Genomic DNA, 17043 nt, shown 5'->3' with positions numbered 1-17043 from the left:
CTCTCTCCCTCTGCTCAGCTCATTTTCTGCTGAAACCCTTATCTATATCTATTACCTCCAGATTTCACACTTCTAATACATGTCTGGTCAGTCTCCCTCTTCCCAATCTTAGGTTATCACAAACTTTGTGGCGAGTTTCCTAAACTTCACCAGGTCATTCATCCATCAACCCTGCCTTGATTTCAAAATTCTCACCTTTATTTTCAAAATTCTTCATTACTTCATCCCTGCCCATCACAAACCTCCTCTAACTCTATAACCCTCAGAGACCTCTGTGCTCCAGTTCTGAACTCATGATCATTTGTGAATAAAAGCATTTCAAAATCGTCTGGGTCTCAGTTACCACAGCCCAAGCTGTCTGCTGTCTAGATCCCTCCATCTCTAAGATTTTCCTTAAAACCTAATTTTGACCAAGATTTTGCTCCAATGGCTTAGTACCAAACTTTGCCAAGATTCCCATGAAGCACTTTGTAACCATTTACTACAGTAAGAGATACTACACAAGTAGTTGTTCATGTTTTCAAATATGTAAGTTTTGCTACAGCAAGCAGCTAGAGTACATGCTCATCAGGCCTGATAGTTTTCAAGAACGTGAAATTTTAATCTGTTTGGTAGATATTTCTCTCTATGATTTTCATGCAGTGCATGCCCCATGCGCCTGTTGGAGTACAGTGTTATGGTTAATATGCAAAAAGCTTATAGCACTAAAGCACATCATTTGGCCACATTTATGCTCAACACAAGCCTCCTTCCAATCTTTCCTTCACCTCTTGTCAAGTTAATTTTCCATTCCTTGCTCTCTTAAGCACTTGTCTATCTTTCCCCTTAAGGCATCCATGCTTTACATGTAGTAATAAATTCCACTTTTCCAACATGCTGAATGAAATATTCTTAGATTGCTTATAAAATAATTTATAAATTAATATACATAGCTTCTAGTTTTGGACAAATAGAAACACCTGTACTATGCATCTTAGTGAGTCCCTTTAAAGACCTAAATTTGGACATCTGCCTCCCAGTGAAGATAGCCCTATCCCTAATAATTATTAATAATACTATAACCATAAAAATATACTTAGAAATTTCTTCAACCAGTGTGGTTTTATATACTTGTAATACGAAGGCCAGAAATGTGAAAAGTACTATGATTACAACACAACCAAGGATGTACATTAGCTTGACCAGCCTGCTTCCAAAATCTTACTTCAGGAATGATCCCTAGCACTTTGTTTGTATTTCTGGTGTGTGTATTAACCTTAATGATTTGTGCACTTTAAACCGTTTTGCAGCTTAACCCCATTGAGGTTAAATTTTCCTTCAACCAGATTCACTACCATAGATTTGTAAATCTGTTAACTCCTTAGTTTCTTAGAGTTGCTTTATCTGGTTGGTTTAGATACAATGCATCCTAGGTTTTTATCCTGCTAGGTTATTCAAAGTTGATAATTTTCTATGTCAAATAATCTTTTTGTGTCACAACCACTGCATTGGTCATTCTAGTACCAACAGGGGCAGTGTAATGATTCAACACTTCTGCAGTTTAACTCAAGTGTTCTTTATCTATCTGTATATCCTACATTAGCTTTGCCTACTCATAAATCCCCCCAGGGCAATTCACCAATTTTACGTTAGAACATAGAACAGTACAGCACAGAACAGGCTCTTCGGCCCACGATGTTGTGCCGACATAGCTATTCCCTCCTACCTACAGGATGCCCATATCCCTCTCATTCATGTGCCCATCTAAGCCCTTCTTGAAAGCCCACAATGAATTTGCCTCCACCACCCTCAGGCAACACATTCCAGGCATCCACTACTCTCAGTAAAAACCCATACCCCTCACGTCTGTTCTGAACCTACCCCCTCTCACCTCTCGTATTGGATCGCTCAATAATGGGAAAAAGATATTGTTGTCCATCCTATCTATGCCCCTCATAATTTTATACACCTACAACAGATCACCCCTCAGCCTCCACCACTCCAGAGAAAAGAGCCCAAGTTTGTCCAGTCTCTCCTGATAGCACATGCCCTCTAATCCAGGCAAAATCCTACTAAACCTCCTCTGCACCCTCTCTGAAGCCTCGACATCCTTCCTATAGTGAGGTGACCAGAATTGCATGCAATACTCTAAATGCGGCCTAACCAGAGTTCTAGAGATGCACCATAACTTCTTGACTCCTATACTCAATACCCCGATTAATAAATGCAAGCATTCCATAAGCCTTCTTAACCACCTTGTCTACCTGTGTAGCCACTTTCAATGAGTTGTGGACTTGCACCCCAAGGTCTCTCTGCTCTTCAACACCCTTAAGGGTCTTGCCCTTAAGCGTGTACTGCCTCTTGACATTAGTCCCACCGAGGCGCAACATCTCGCAGTTATCCGGGTTAGACTCCATCTGCCATTTCTCTGCCCACATCTGCAGCTGATCTATATCACGCTGTACCCGTCGTCAGTCTTCCACACTATTCACAACTCCGCCAATCTTGGTATCATCTGCAAACTTACTAACCCATCCATCAACATACTCATCCAGGTCACTTATGTACATCACAAACAGCAGAGGTCCTAGCAGATCCCTGCAGAACACCACTACTCACAGGCCTCCAGCCCGAATAAGTCCCTTCAACCATCACACTGTGTCTTCTACAGGCAAGCCAGTTCTGGATCCATGCAGCCAATTTTCCACTGACCCCATGCATCCGAACTTTCTTGATTAACCGGTGTTCTTTGATAATTTCACTTAATGATTCTCCATTGCCTTCTTTATTTAAGAAATTCTAAACATCTTTGCATTCTCTTGTCTACTCTGTGATTTTTATTGTCTATGTTTCAGACTGCCTTTGGTTATCAACCAGTGCAGCACAAAATCCTTTAAGAGTAGGACTTCTGCCTCATTGGGGACTCGAAATATAAATGGAGTTGGGCAGGTGTGTTTTTATTTAAATCTGTTTACATTTTTCAACACATTCAGATTCAAGTCAAAGTTCCTTAAAATATGCCAAATGATCCAACTCTATTGTGGGATTTTACAGTGCAATGCAATGATCCTTGTAGCTTCTATGGCTGACACCAGTTTACAGAAGGACTAAGTAATGGACATCTTTCAGCTGTGAACTTGCTGCTTTTGAAACAGTGACAGCAATTTGTCAAGCTTAGAATTCATGGTCAACTAATTAGTTATTTGAAATTGTTAGGTACTTGGAGACTATTAATATGCAGACTATTAAAAAGTTAAAAACATTTAAATTTTAAAGTGAAAACTTAGTAGAGTAGTTAAGTCACACAGACCAGGAATTTCCTTATTCAGCTGCCGATCAAATGAATTAGAATTTAATGAAGTCAGAAGCAGAGAGACTGTATAGATACATTATTGTAGAGAAGATAATTCCAGCATAGGTTTGTATTATTGATACAATAAGCAGAAAGTGCTTATCAGATCAGTGAGTATGATCACATTACTGATTATCCAACTGCAACCTCTGCTGAAAATAACCATACACTGGACAATGTAGGCAATGCTATTACAATGCCAGCATCCTGGGTTCAATTCCAGCCACTGTTTGTAAGGAGTTTGTACGCTCTCCCCGTGTCTGTGTGAGTTTCCTCTGGGTGCTCCAGTTTCCTCCGGGTGCTCCAGTTTCCTCCCACATTCCAAAGATGTACGGGTTAGGAAGTTGTGGGCATGCTATGTTGGCACCAGAAGCTTGGCGACACTTGCGGGCTGCCCCCAGAACACACTATGCAAAAGATGCATTTCACTGTGTGTTTCCATGTAATGTGACTAATAAAGACATCTTATACAAGCTATGACCCTCATACAGGGAACCACCCTGCTTTAAAAGCCCCTGCATCTCAATATCAGATAGCTGCACAAGGTAACAGAAGGCAACAAATACCCAAATGAATGTGATTTAACAAAGTCAACACTTCCATGGAAGGGGAAGAGCAAGAAAAACTAAGTTCCAATTTGACTGTAAATAATTGTAAACTGTTATGTTGTTGTAAATCTGTTCAAGTAAAAAAATCCCTATGGCTTTGAAAACTAAATAATTGTCACTGGAAATAACTTAACACGACTCATTGGAGGCATCTTCCAGCATTCTACCTTCCATCTCTACACAAAAAAAATTCAGTTACATTTTCCTTACCTTTGACCAAACATCAATGTGCTTTTAGTCTCTGCTTCATTATAGGTTGATGGAGAGCAGCAAATAACTATTGTGGTTCTGCAGTTACCACCCAGCGAATCCTGCAAAATCCTCGTCATTTTGCTGTCACGGTATGGTACATATGACTAAAAGAACCAAGATTTGAAAAGCATAATTTATGTGCAAATATATTTTTGTTAACCAATTAACTGCTGCTTTTTCAGTAAAAAGTTGCTTGAAACAGTGATTTTTAACATGAAATTCAATCCATTTTACAGAACAGTTTAAAGTTACCAACACTGGAGTGTTTGAGGGTAAACAGGAAAAGATGGTAGCTAAAATTTTAATTGAATAGATGGTATATTTAAGGGTGTAGAAATAAACACAGGGGCTTTGGAAGTGATTGGGATGGATAGTGGGATAAAGAAGGGCCAAGGAGGGAATGCAAGGATAGGAAAAGTAGTGAATAGATCATAGGATATGCATTTTAAAATTGATGCACTCAAGGCTAGCAGCCAGTGCAGACAGGAGTGGGGTTGGGAGTTAGTTTAGTTTCAAACAATGAGAGTGTAAATTTAAGAACAAAAATTAGGAAGTTTGAGTTTAGTCATTTCTAAGTTATAAGCAAAGATAATAAAAGAAAAAATGTAATAATAACAATTTAAAAGATACAAGTTATATTTTGTTAATTTTCCTTTATATATTGTGCATTCTGCTGAATGCTTGTTGCTTCCCAGGCCCATAAAAGTGAACTGCACTACAGCTCCGAAATCTTAAATTGGTGGATTAAATCCACAATGTCAAAGTGCAAGAAAACACCGAGTGCATATTTAATACTCACACTTGATTCTGCTAGGGAAGCAATGACATTCCCCAGTGCTGACAAAGACTTGTTGATATTCTTGGCTTCATCTAGAACTGCACCTTCTGCTCCAGTTTTACTAACCTAAATGGGGAAGTTTTCAAGTGAGAATACAAACATACAATCACTTTTATAATGATTTTCAGTTTTTGTTCCTTATTCTTTCATATTGTTTACTGTCATATCCAGTTCACTGCCACACATCAAACTAGTAAGGCAAGCTAGTCCAGGCCTAAACTTTTGATACATGACATTGCTAATGAACAAGCAAATGTTGCTGAGGTACAGCAAATCTCAATCATGCCCCTTACCTCAAAGAAGACAAGCAAGTTTAAGTGAAAGACATTTGAAAGCAATACAATTTTAATACTCAACTTCATTAGCAGTCAATTTTCTTCACTTTTAATATTCTTGGGATGTGGGCATAGCTGGCAAGGCCATCATTTATTTCCCCAATATTGGTGCCCTGAGATGTTGATGATGGGCATCCTTGAACCCCACAGTCCACGTGAAGATGCTTCTAAAGTGTTTTACCAGTTTGATACAACTAAATAGCTGCCCTCTGAAGTGGCCTAGCAAGCTAAGAGTCAACTGATGTGGGGTTGGAGTCACAGATGGGCCTGACCAGGTAAACAGAGCAGGGTTCCTTTCCTAAAGTGAAATAGTTGGGTTTTTAAACAATCTGATGGCTTTTCAGCCATTTACAGAGACAGCTTTTTTTTAATTTCCAGATTTTAATTGAATTCAAATTATCAAGCAGTCATGGCAGGATCTTAACTCTAATTTTTTGGATTATTAGTCCAAGTTGCTAAAATATTCAGTCACGAGTGTTAAATTGACACTGCCTTCTATAATAAGAAATAGATTTTTAAAATCAATGGCAACATTCCCTTTTGAAAAGCAATTAATAGATCTGCGAATCAAATTTCTAAAGGCCAACAGTACTTCAGTATATTTTGGAAACAGTGCCAGCAACTTATCATGGAAATTCACTTCAGTTGGAAGCTTTGGCAATCAGGGGAGACTGCTGTACTGTCTACAAGCTAAAAAAAATCCAGAAGTTTATTGCAAAAATAATTCAGACCATTGTATCCATTGCTGGTCAAAAAAAAAAGCTTTTCAAACTAATCCCACTGCACATGTTACAGTACATCAAATGCTCATCAGGATACTTAATGGGTTAAATTAGACTGGGCTACATTTTAGAGACTAGCAATAAAATTAACTAACCTTTTCCTGTCTTTGCTTTACTTTAGTAATTCCTATTTTGATACTTGACTAATTTGAGGCTCAAACAGAAAGCTTTTCTTGTCTCCACTGGGTACTCCTTGTGCAAAAACTAGCTTCTGCATTGAGTGACTTTCCTCTCAGTTTCTCAAAATCCTCTCAGACTTGTACCCCCCCCCCCCAAAGCCATTCCTTTCTCCATTAAGATAATGATCAAAGCTGCATTGCTAAATTGGCAAAAACATCTTCAATTCGATTACTACTGTTATTTATTTTTCAGATGCTTGAGACTACCAACAGCACATGGTCTTCAGTGCAGCTGAGCAGTACCTTAGTTTTGCAACTCAAATATTTGTTAGGACTGTGCATAAAGTAAAAGCTGATACATCACAAGAATATGTCTAGCATTTTACCATGCTTTGAGGGTCAGCTTACAATCTCTAACTTGTGTCTAATACCATCCACCCTAAAAATCACAAACTATTTCAAAGTGGCTAGATGATCCATTTTTTAAAATATATACAAGGAAAAGCACTGTAAAATGAACATACCTTTTCACTACCTGCCAAGTCAACCAAATAAAGCTTGCCACTTAGCTTCTGCTCCGTTGCAGTGTTTTCTTGTTTGACATTAATAAGAAAGATACTGTGGCTACGTGAACTGTGCTCATTCATATCTGAAAAGGAAAACAGATGCTACAGACCAATGGCTAGGCAGACTGCAGATCTTTAATGTAAAAAAAAAATTAGAGTTGTAACAGAAAATGCTGGAAATACCTAGCAGATCAAGCAGCATCTACAGAGAGAAACAGAATTAACATTGAAAGGCTTTACAGGGTAGATGTCAGAGTCTGTTTTCTAGGGTGGAGGTGTCAAATACTAGAGGGCATAGCTTTAAGATGAGAGGGGGAATGTTTAAAGGAGATTTACGTGGCAAGATTTTTTGCTTGCACAGAGAATGGTAGATGCCTAGAACATGCTGCCAGAAGTGGTGGAAGCAGATATGATAAAAATATTTACAGACATTTAGATAGACACATGAACATGCAGGGAATTGAGAGATATATGCCACGTGCAGGCAGATGTGCAGTTTAAATTGGCACCATCGTCAGGACAGATGTAATGGGCCAAAGGGGCTGTTCGCTGTGATGTACTCTTATTTCAAATTGATGACTTTTCATCGATCTGAAACAGTGAAGGTTTGAAAAGTCAGCAATCTAAAATGTTAACTCCATTTCACTCTCCACAGGTGTTGCCCAACAATCTGAATATTTCCAGCATTTTCTGATTTTGTCTCAGATTTCCAGTATCTCCAGTTCATTGCCTCTTACTTGTTCAGGCCTCTATTTTCTGGGCAGTTGCACAAAGAAAACAGGAATGAATAGTTAAGCTACAGTCTAATATTAGAGCTTTCCAATGACACCACATCCTTCATCACAGAAAAGCATTATGAGCTGAGCTTACTACCTCAGATATACTATAGAAAAAGAGCATCTCTCCCCATCTCACAGCATAGTGCAAATTTCATAACTTAAAGATTATGCAGTTTTTTATGCAGCCAGAGATCACGAAAGCAGCATTTTAAATTAACTACAAACTGGTTATACAATACTGCTGAATGATCAATAAGATGCAAATATTAAAGAACTAAACAAGTGCTGAGGACAAGGAAAATATTAAGATTAGTGAAAACTTAACTGAATATTTGATCAGGTAAAAATTTGTATTGCACCTTTCACTGCCTCAGGATATCCCAAAGCACTTTACAGCCAGAGAACTGTTGTGAGCCATGCTGTCCCTCTTTAAATAAGATTACAGCTGATCTACATCAAATTCTACTTTCCTGTCCTAACCCTGAATCCTCAATTTCCCTATCGTCTTAAAAAAATCAGTTTTAACTAAATTTAACTTTGCTTCTATGGCTCACTTTCATAGCAGTCTTGAACAGTGTTCCAGAGATTCATAAACCTGAAAAATGAACATTGTCCTCCAGTCTTAAATGTTTGACTCCTTACCCCCAAGACTTTGGCCCTTAATTTTACAGCTGGAAGAAATATCATCCCCACATTTACCATATTGTGACCTCAAGAATTTTATACATTTTAATGCTTCTTTGTAACAGAGAATACAGTCCTTCTCTGGTCAATTTCTCATGAATCTTTGGAACAAGAATGAAACCAATGAACCTTTGTTGTAAATGCCCAGGCAAACATACCCTCCCTTGGTAGAGACCAGAACTGAATAAAGCAAATCAAGCTTGGTTTCACCAAAACCCTATGTCATTGCAATAGGACTTACATGATATCATTCTGAATTGTTGTACCAACTGCATCTTAACTTTCTCTGATACGTGGACAAAAACACAAATCCCAGTGAGAAGCCTCAGTGACGATGTTCAATACAAATCAATAGATTTTTGCACAGAGGGATAATGGGCAAAAGATCAACCATAACCTTATTAAATGGTGGAACAGGTGGGGGGGGGGGGCGTCGAATGCCCTCCTTCTATTTCATATAAGGTGTAGAGAGAGACGGCAGTGACCTTAACTGAAAGGTTATGGGACCAGAAGACATCCCAGCTGTTGTACTGAAGACCTGCACTCCAGAACTGGCCAACCTCTAGCTAACTGTTCCAGTACACTGTAATACTGGCATCAGCCAACAACAATCTGGAAAATTGCCCATGTACACCCTATTCACAGAAAGCAGGACAAATCCAATCCAGTTAATTACTACTCAGTTTACTCTCAGTCAATAACAAAGTGATGGAAAATGTCATTTGACAAGTATTATGAAGCAGCACTTATTCACCAATACAGGAACTCCCCGAGTTACGAACGAGTTCCGTTTTTGAGACTGTTCATAACCCGATTTTGTATGCAACTCAGAACAGTGTCCGCATATGCGCACTTGGGCCGGGGATGCGCGGCCGCGCATGCGCACTTGGGCTGGGGATGGGCCAAAGAAGGTGTACCGCCGCCATGGTAGGATAGGGGGCCAGGCCCGCTTACAAACCGACCACGAAGGTCGGTTCGTAAGTACGGGCATTCGTAAGTCGGGGACTTCCTGTAAGCTTCTCAGTGCTGCCTACTTTGGGTTTCCAGGACCACTCTAACACAGAATACAGCAAAGCCTTGATCCAAACACGAACGATGGAGTTGAATTCCAGAGCCAAGGTGAGAGTGACTCCCCTGTCAACTGACCAAGTGTGGCATCAAGGAACTCTGGTAAAACTGAAGTCCACAGATATTGAGGTGAGAACACTCCTATGCTGTAGTCAGACCTCACACATAAAGGTAGATGGTTGTGGCTGTTGACCATTACAGATCAGATCACTGCCTAGGCCAACCAGCTTCAGCTGGTTCATCAACAATTTTCCTTCCATCACAAGGTTAAATGCGGGGACTTTGCCGATGATTACACCATGTTCAATTCCATTTGCAACTTGGTAAATGAAGCATGCCATGCTCCTATCCAGCAAGATGGCAACATTTGTGCACGGGCTGTTAATTGGCAAGTAATATTCATGCGACAAGAGCCCCAGATCACGACCCCTCCAACGGGAGAATGTCTAACCCTTGATATTCAACCGAATTAACATTGCAGAATTTTCTATCTTCAATCAGTGGGGTTACTATTAACCATTAATTGGACCAGCCACATAAATAACATGGCTACAAATTCAGGTTGGAGGCTGAGTATCCTGGGATGAGCAACTCAACTCCTGACACCTTGCCACCATCTGAGCAGTATAAATTAGGAGCAGCATCACAACACTCAAGAAGTTCTAAACCATCCAGAGTAAAGCAGGCTGTTTGATTAGCAACCCATTACCAACCACCAGACAAATCTTCCCCTCCCTTTTCAATATTCCAAAGGGACCGTTCCTTCTGACTCCATTTCACCGTTCCATCTTCAACACTTGCACCTCTTCTCACCGCATTTTTCTATGCCATATCGGGAGATGTAACACCTGTTCTTTTACTCCGCCTACCATCCAGGACACCAAATGCTCCTTTTAGTTGAAGCAGCAATGTATTTGTACTACTTATCATTTAGTGTATTGTGATACAGTACTCCTGATATGGTCTACTCTACACTGGAGAAATCATATCCAGAACGTGTGACACTTTACAGAATAACTCCATTCAGTCGGCAAATGTGCCCAGCTTCCATCTGCCTGTCGCTTTAATTCCCCATCGCACTCTAAACTCAGTCTCTTACATTCTTCCAACAAAGTCCAAAGCTTGAGGAAGACCATGTTACAGCCAACAGGTCTAGTCTAATGAAAAACAAAACACTGCAACTGAGGCAATTATAAAATAAAAACAGAAAATACTGGAAACCCACAGGTCAGGCAATATCTGTGGAAAAAAAAATCAATAACACTCAAGTTGAAGATCCTTCATCAGAGCTATGAGAGAAAAATTAATTTTAAGTTGCACAGAAGGTGGGAGAAGTTTTAAAAACAGTAGATGAAAATCAAAGATTGCAGATGGGATATATCTGAACTGAAAATAGAAAATGCTGGCTATACCTAGCAGGTCCAGTAGCATCTGTGGAAAGAGAAAGTTAACTTTTCAGGTCAAACACCCTTTATCAGACCTAGGAGAGAAAACAAGTTAGTATTAAGTTGAAGATGGATCTCTTTTTTCTTAAGGGAGAGGCTAACAACAGACATCCATTGCAAGATAACAAATTCCCAGCGCCATCTCAAAAAGTTTCCTCTCACTGAGCCTCAATTAAGCACTCTACTCTTTTCTTCTAATTCATCCACCTCCATTGTATTTGCTGTGATGACAAGATTTTCCACAGAGGTGCCTCTGCAATGCCTTCCTTCTTCCTGAACCATGGCTTCCCCCCTAGCAAAGTTGAAAGAGCACTTGACTGCATCTCATTTATGTCCTGCACCACTGCTCTTACCCATTCTCCTCCTGGAAAGACCATAGAGAGTTCTCCATTCAACAGATCCTATTTCACAATTTCCAGCAGATGCAACAAGATTCCACCAAACATCTGCTCCCCTATCAGCATTTCAAAAGGACCATTCCCTTCACGTCCTGGTCTGATGTTCTGTCCCCACCCACCACTTCCCTCCAATGACACTTTCCTAAGCAACCACAGGAGTTGCCACCTTTGTTCTTTTATCTGTTTCTTAACATTACAGGGTAGTACTTCCAGGTGAAACAATAATTCACTTACACTTCTTCCAATCTGGTATACTGCATTCAGTGTTTACAACATAGTCTCTGCTGCATTAGTGAAACCATACACAGATTTGGTTATCACTTACTGGAGCAGTAGTATCCAAAAGGGATTGCAATTCACCTCCCACAGAAACAACATTTCCATCTCAAATGTTAAATAGATTAAATTGGATTTACAATTCAAAATCATTATAGCCTACAAGGTTCACCAATTAAATCAGGTATTAAATTTTATTGATAAGTAGCTTAAGATAAAGTGATGTACAGCAAAGTAATTAACTTGAAGCACATCTCTAAAAACTTTTAACTAAGACCAACTAATATGTCAATTTAAATTAAAAAGAGACTAGAATTGAGACAACTTTCTATTTCACTATCTAATCAACTAAAATATCAATAATGAGTAGTTTTTCCCCAAAAGGGACCTCTCGTAAATTATTCCCACTTTACTGACAAAGTCCTGATCGGGGAGACAGGATCTACATTAACAATAAAAGCATTTTATTGAAAGATGCAAGTTAAGTCAATTCTACAAGAGCCATAAATTTATATTACTACGGTGATAAGGTGATAAAAATTTAAAGCTCAATCACTTTCAAATCCTTTCAACATTTCATTTCAAACAAACATAATCAAAGCCACACTTACTTGTAACTGCTACATGTCTGTTGGATTTTCCTTCATCAATTGTATCCATGACCTCATCAGGACTGCAAACAAAACGTTCAGTGCAACCCTGTATTACAGGGGAAGGAAAAGTAAAGTCAGTTTTATACAAAGTTTCAGAATGTCATGAGAAAAATACAATTGGTATATTTTACTCACCTTCACATAAGGTACTCTATTTTTATCTTCATGGACAGAGAGATTGGTCTTGGATACTGAAAAGAAAAATATTCTCATTATCCAACATTTCCTTTCATTAAATACACTTGTATTTATATAAATATCTTAACGATATACTTTCATATTTGGCATTCCTTATCTTAATGTAAAATGAAGGTGAAGTCCAGATTTTTTAAATTCCAGAAGGAATAGCTGATGGCCAATGACCTAGAATTTGCTTATTACAATGAAGGAAATATTGCAAATTCAGAAATAAATTCATGGACAATTAAACAAAACATTCAGAAGTTGCTGCACATGCATCCTTTAGTGCAATAAGCAGAAATCAGTGAATTGAAGAGAATTTTGAACATTTACAACCTTTCCAGCCATTATAATAAAAGCCTGAAATGCTCAAACTTGTTGAGCGAGGTGAAACAGAGTTTCTAAAGTGTACTAAGCCACAGTAATGTGCTCAAAACCCAACTCGCCTTTAAAAGTTAATTTTGTGTGAAATTATAAATTCAAATAACTGCTAGGGCACAAAAGGCCAAAATCCAACCTATGCCTGCTCCAAGAACTGCAATATCCTATCAGCTCCATTACTCTGTTCTTCCTCCATCGCTCTGCAAGTTTTTCCAAGTTCTAATTTCTTTTTGAAAGCCGAGCTCTATTCCATTTCCTACAAGGAGTTCCAGATACTAACTACACTGAGTTGGTCTGATTAATTATTTCATAATTTCATGATTAAAAAAATGTTTAAGCTATTGTTATTTCAACCCTCAAATTTTAATTGTGTTTCCATCCAATCTTTTAATTTTCTGATTTCTCCCCCCCTCCAAGTTAGTAACTCAGAAACAAAAGCAGTAAATGCTGGAACGCTACTGCAGGTCAAGCAGCATCATTAGGGAGAGGTACAATGAATGTTTTAAGTCAAGGACCCTTCATCAGAACTGGAAAAGTGAGAAAAACAAGCATGTTTTAAGCTCCAGAGAAGGGGACAGGTGGAGAGAACAGAGGGAATGACTGTGATGGTGTGCAGAGCCAAGTTGTCAAGATAATTTCAAAAATTGACAATCAGAGACAAAATGAAACAGAGCTACAGTCACATGGAGGGTGGGTGGTGGTGGTGAGAGAGGGGAGGGGGGAAAAGGGAGGGGAGGAGGGGGGAGGGGAGAGAAAAATGGTCACAGAAAATCATTAAACTAAGTCCTAAGGCTACAATGGAATTTGAGGTGATGTTAATCGGGCTTACATTGGGCACTATGAGAAAATGTAGGAAGACAATGTTAATGTCAGAGGTCAGAGTTGAAAATTAAAGTGGCAGATGACTGGTAGCTCAGGGTCACCCTTGTAGACTGAATAGAACTGACAAATCAAATGTCTACTTGACAACACAAGCATTATCCTCTGGTTTTCTGATGAATTTTGCACACAGATTGAGAGATGAATTCAATTTTCACCTGTACAATAGTCTGTGAAATTTGATCAGAGTGAGAAACTGAGGTGGAGAAGAACTTTACTGGACAAACTGACTTTAAAACATGCAAGTTATCACAAGGCATTGCTGGTTTGCCATGATTTTGCATAATTGCTGTTGCTTCCTATTTCAACTTTAATCAAATATAATGCAAGCACAATAGATAGCATTTCACCTTCTGACTTGGCATGTGACAGCTCTCAGGATGGCAATGAATACAATATTTTCATATAACTAGCCTTTCCTGTTCATGTCAGAATTTACTTGGTCTGATGCAAACTCATCAACTTGTAAACTTAGCTCAATATTTCTCTCTGCAATGATACTGCCTGATCTGCTAGGTATGTCCAGTTTTATTTCAGAATTTACAGCAATTGTTATGGCCTATAAATTATTCCAACATTTTTCTTCCGTTTTCATACATCTCCCCAAATTTCTACCTCCTTCAGACAGATCAGCTGCAAGTAATAAGCTTCACCACCCTTTCAGATGGCACCAACACCATCTTTGTCATTCAGTCTATCTTGGTCCATCATATTCCAGCAGGTCCATTTGTTCTTGCCACTCCTCCACCTTCTCTGCAACTTAAAATCTTGTTTTCCAACTTTTCTAGTTCTGAAGGTAACTGACTCGAGAAATATTAATTCAGTTTCTTTCTCAACCTGTGCTGCCTGACCTGCTAAGTGTTTTTAGCATTTTCTGTTTTTATTTCAAGTTTTCAGTATCTGCACAATGTAGGTTTTATATCTTGTAGTGTCAATATGGATTGGTAAAAAGCACCTGCAATAGCTTGAAACCAAGACAAAATAATGGAGATTCACCTTACCCATTACTGTTCTGTGAAAGTAATAGTCTAAAACAGTACTGTGTAATATCAATCTCCATGAGCAAGCTAGCTCAAATGTGCCAATTGGCATCAACAAGATGCCAACTGAAAACTGAATAGGGAAAAAAGCAAAAATATAATAACTCAAATGACGAACCACAGCACCTACTATGTTTTTTTTTCTCTTTCATACCATGGCGCCAATCATTCAAATTTAATGCTTATATTTCAGTATATTAGAAAAGTACAAAAATCTTTTCTTCCTTCAGTTATGTAAAAATAAGTTTCAAAATAAGATTGTTTTAACCAAATCTCCTAATGGCAGAGAAAAAAAAAAGTTTTAAGCAAGAACTGATGGCAGATGACCCTGTAATGTGGAAATTTGAAACTTTATGCAAGGTGATATAAAGTCCCACTTTAAAGACTGCAGAAAACTGTAAAGAAACAAAATCCACTCCGACTATTCTTTGGTAACAAGTAGCAAACGTCATGATACGGCTTAACTTCCACATATTTCACGGTGCACCTTTCAGATTAATATGCTTCATTTTACAAAGGAGAGATGCGCTTGGAATGGCTAGAAAATCCATGCCAAGGAGGGGTTGCAGGGTTAAAAAGATGTTTAACTACTGAGGACTCCAACTTTTATAACCTACAGAATCATAGCGATGACCAGTTCTTTAACTCTGCCCAAGATTCAAAGGAATGTTTTTTGGCCAATCCCAAATATATAATTTACACATAAAAAGGAAACCTGATTAGTGTTATGATAAATCAAAAAAGTAATTTTTTTTAATCAACTTACCATCCAAAAGATCCCTAATCTTGTCCAAATATATTTCAAAATATGAAACCTGAAAGATAATTAAGACAGTTAATTACAAATAGTTGTTGTAACTTAAAATACATTCTAAAAACTGAAAACAAAGTGCGAGAAATACTCAGCAGCTCAAAAGCACTGTGGAGAGGGAAACAAAGTTAATGATTCAGGAAATAACCTTCCACCTGAAGCCTAACCTGCAGTGGTGTTCTTCTGGATATTTTAAAAGTAATTTTGATTTTTGGATAGTTATGTAATTGGACTAATAATCCTAAAAACATTAAAATCCCAGTGAAAGTTGAATTTTTTTTTAAAACTTGCAAATAAACGTTACCAGTAAAGGGGACTATTTTTGGTCAGACTGTTGTAAGGACTCAACTGATTTACCCGTGTCATGGAATCAGAAATTTCAGCAGAGGTAGTTGCCATTTGGCCCATGCTGGTCAAAATGGAGCTATTTAAAATATTCCCACTTCAATTCATCAACTTTCAGTTATCACACTTCAAGTGCTGATCCAGGTATGAAAAACACTGATGCTAGAGGAACTCAGTAGGCCAGGCAGCATCAGTGGATAAAAGCAGGCAGTCAATGTTTTGGGTCAGGACCTTTCTTCAGGACTGAAAATAGGAAAAAGGGAAGCCCGATGTATAGGAGAGAAAAGCAGAGCAGTGATAGGTGGACAAAAGAGGGGAGGCGGGGTGGGCACAAGGTGGTATAGGCAGATGCAGGCAAGAGACAGTGATAGACAGATGAGGGGGAGGAGAGGACAGCATATCCACTAGGGGATGGGTCGAAGGTAAGGAGAGAAAGAAGATAGGTCATTGCTCAGCTTTTCCCTCCTATATATTGGGCTTCCCCTTTCCCTATCTTCAGTCCTGAAGAAGGGCCCTAACCCGAAACTTTGACCGCCTGCATTTCTCCACAGATGCTGCCTGACCTGCTGAGTTCCTCCAGCATCATGTTTTTCATCTAGATTCCAGTATCTGCAGTCCTTTGTTTCGCTGATCCAGATATGTTTTGTTTTTAAAAAAAAGATGCATTGCAGTTTCTGCCTTCACCATTACTTGAATGAAAAAATATTTTCCTTAACTCCCTTTTTATCCTTTAGGTAATTACCTTAAATCTATACTAACTCTTGAAATACATGGTCTCACAATATTATAAAACAATTGAATCTCTGCTCAGCTTCTTTTCCTCCTCCTCCTCCCCCCCCAAACAAAGACTACAAAAACAACAAACTCTCTCCAAAACTTAAATTCATCAGCTTTCGTAATGTCCTTGTAAATCTCAGTTGAACCCATTTCAATACTACCGCATCTGTCTTAAATATGGCAACCAGGATAAAACAAAATTCTCTAACTGCTCAATGTTCTTTATGGAATGAAAGTGGACATTCTTAATTGGTCCCATCCATGTGACTCAAATGTTCCTTCAAGTTTCAGCAAAAAAACTGTACATGCTGGAAACCCAGAATAAAACAGAAAATGTTGGAAATGCAGGATAGGTCAGAAGCAGCAAAGAAAAGTTAAACAGTCAACATCAAAGATCTTTCATTGGGACTGGAAAAAGTGGAAAGACAAGTGTGTTTTAATTTGCAAAAAGAGTAGAGATGTGAGGATAATTGTGATAGGGCACAGACCAAAGTTG

The 17043-nt window shown here is 38.6% G+C and overlaps 1 protein-coding gene across 1 annotated transcript in view; it reads right to left on the bottom strand.

Moving 5' to 3' along the window:
* The window catches only part of LOC127570343 (kinesin-1 heavy chain), an 85877-nt gene that overhangs the window by 32436 nt on the left and 36398 nt on the right, over positions 1-17043 (bottom strand). The window contains exons 5-10 of the mRNA XM_052015801.1: positions 15381-15429; positions 12270-12325; positions 12093-12180; positions 6790-6914; positions 4991-5095; positions 4150-4295 (exon numbers count right to left, since the gene is read on the bottom strand). Of these exons, the coding sequence (XP_051871761.1) occupies positions 4150-4295; positions 4991-5095; positions 6790-6914; positions 12093-12180; positions 12270-12325; positions 15381-15429 (569 nt within the window). The remainder of the gene's footprint in view (positions 1-4149; positions 4296-4990; positions 5096-6789; positions 6915-12092; positions 12181-12269; positions 12326-15380; positions 15430-17043) is intronic.

The sequence above is a fragment of the Pristis pectinata genome, chromosome 5 (assembly GCF_009764475.1).
Source record: "Pristis pectinata isolate sPriPec2 chromosome 5, sPriPec2.1.pri, whole genome shotgun sequence".
NCBI lineage: Eukaryota > Metazoa > Chordata > Chondrichthyes > Rhinopristiformes > Pristidae > Pristis > Pristis pectinata.
The sequence above is the reverse complement of the archived record's forward strand: the minus strand, read 5'-3'. Positions and strand labels throughout refer to the sequence as shown.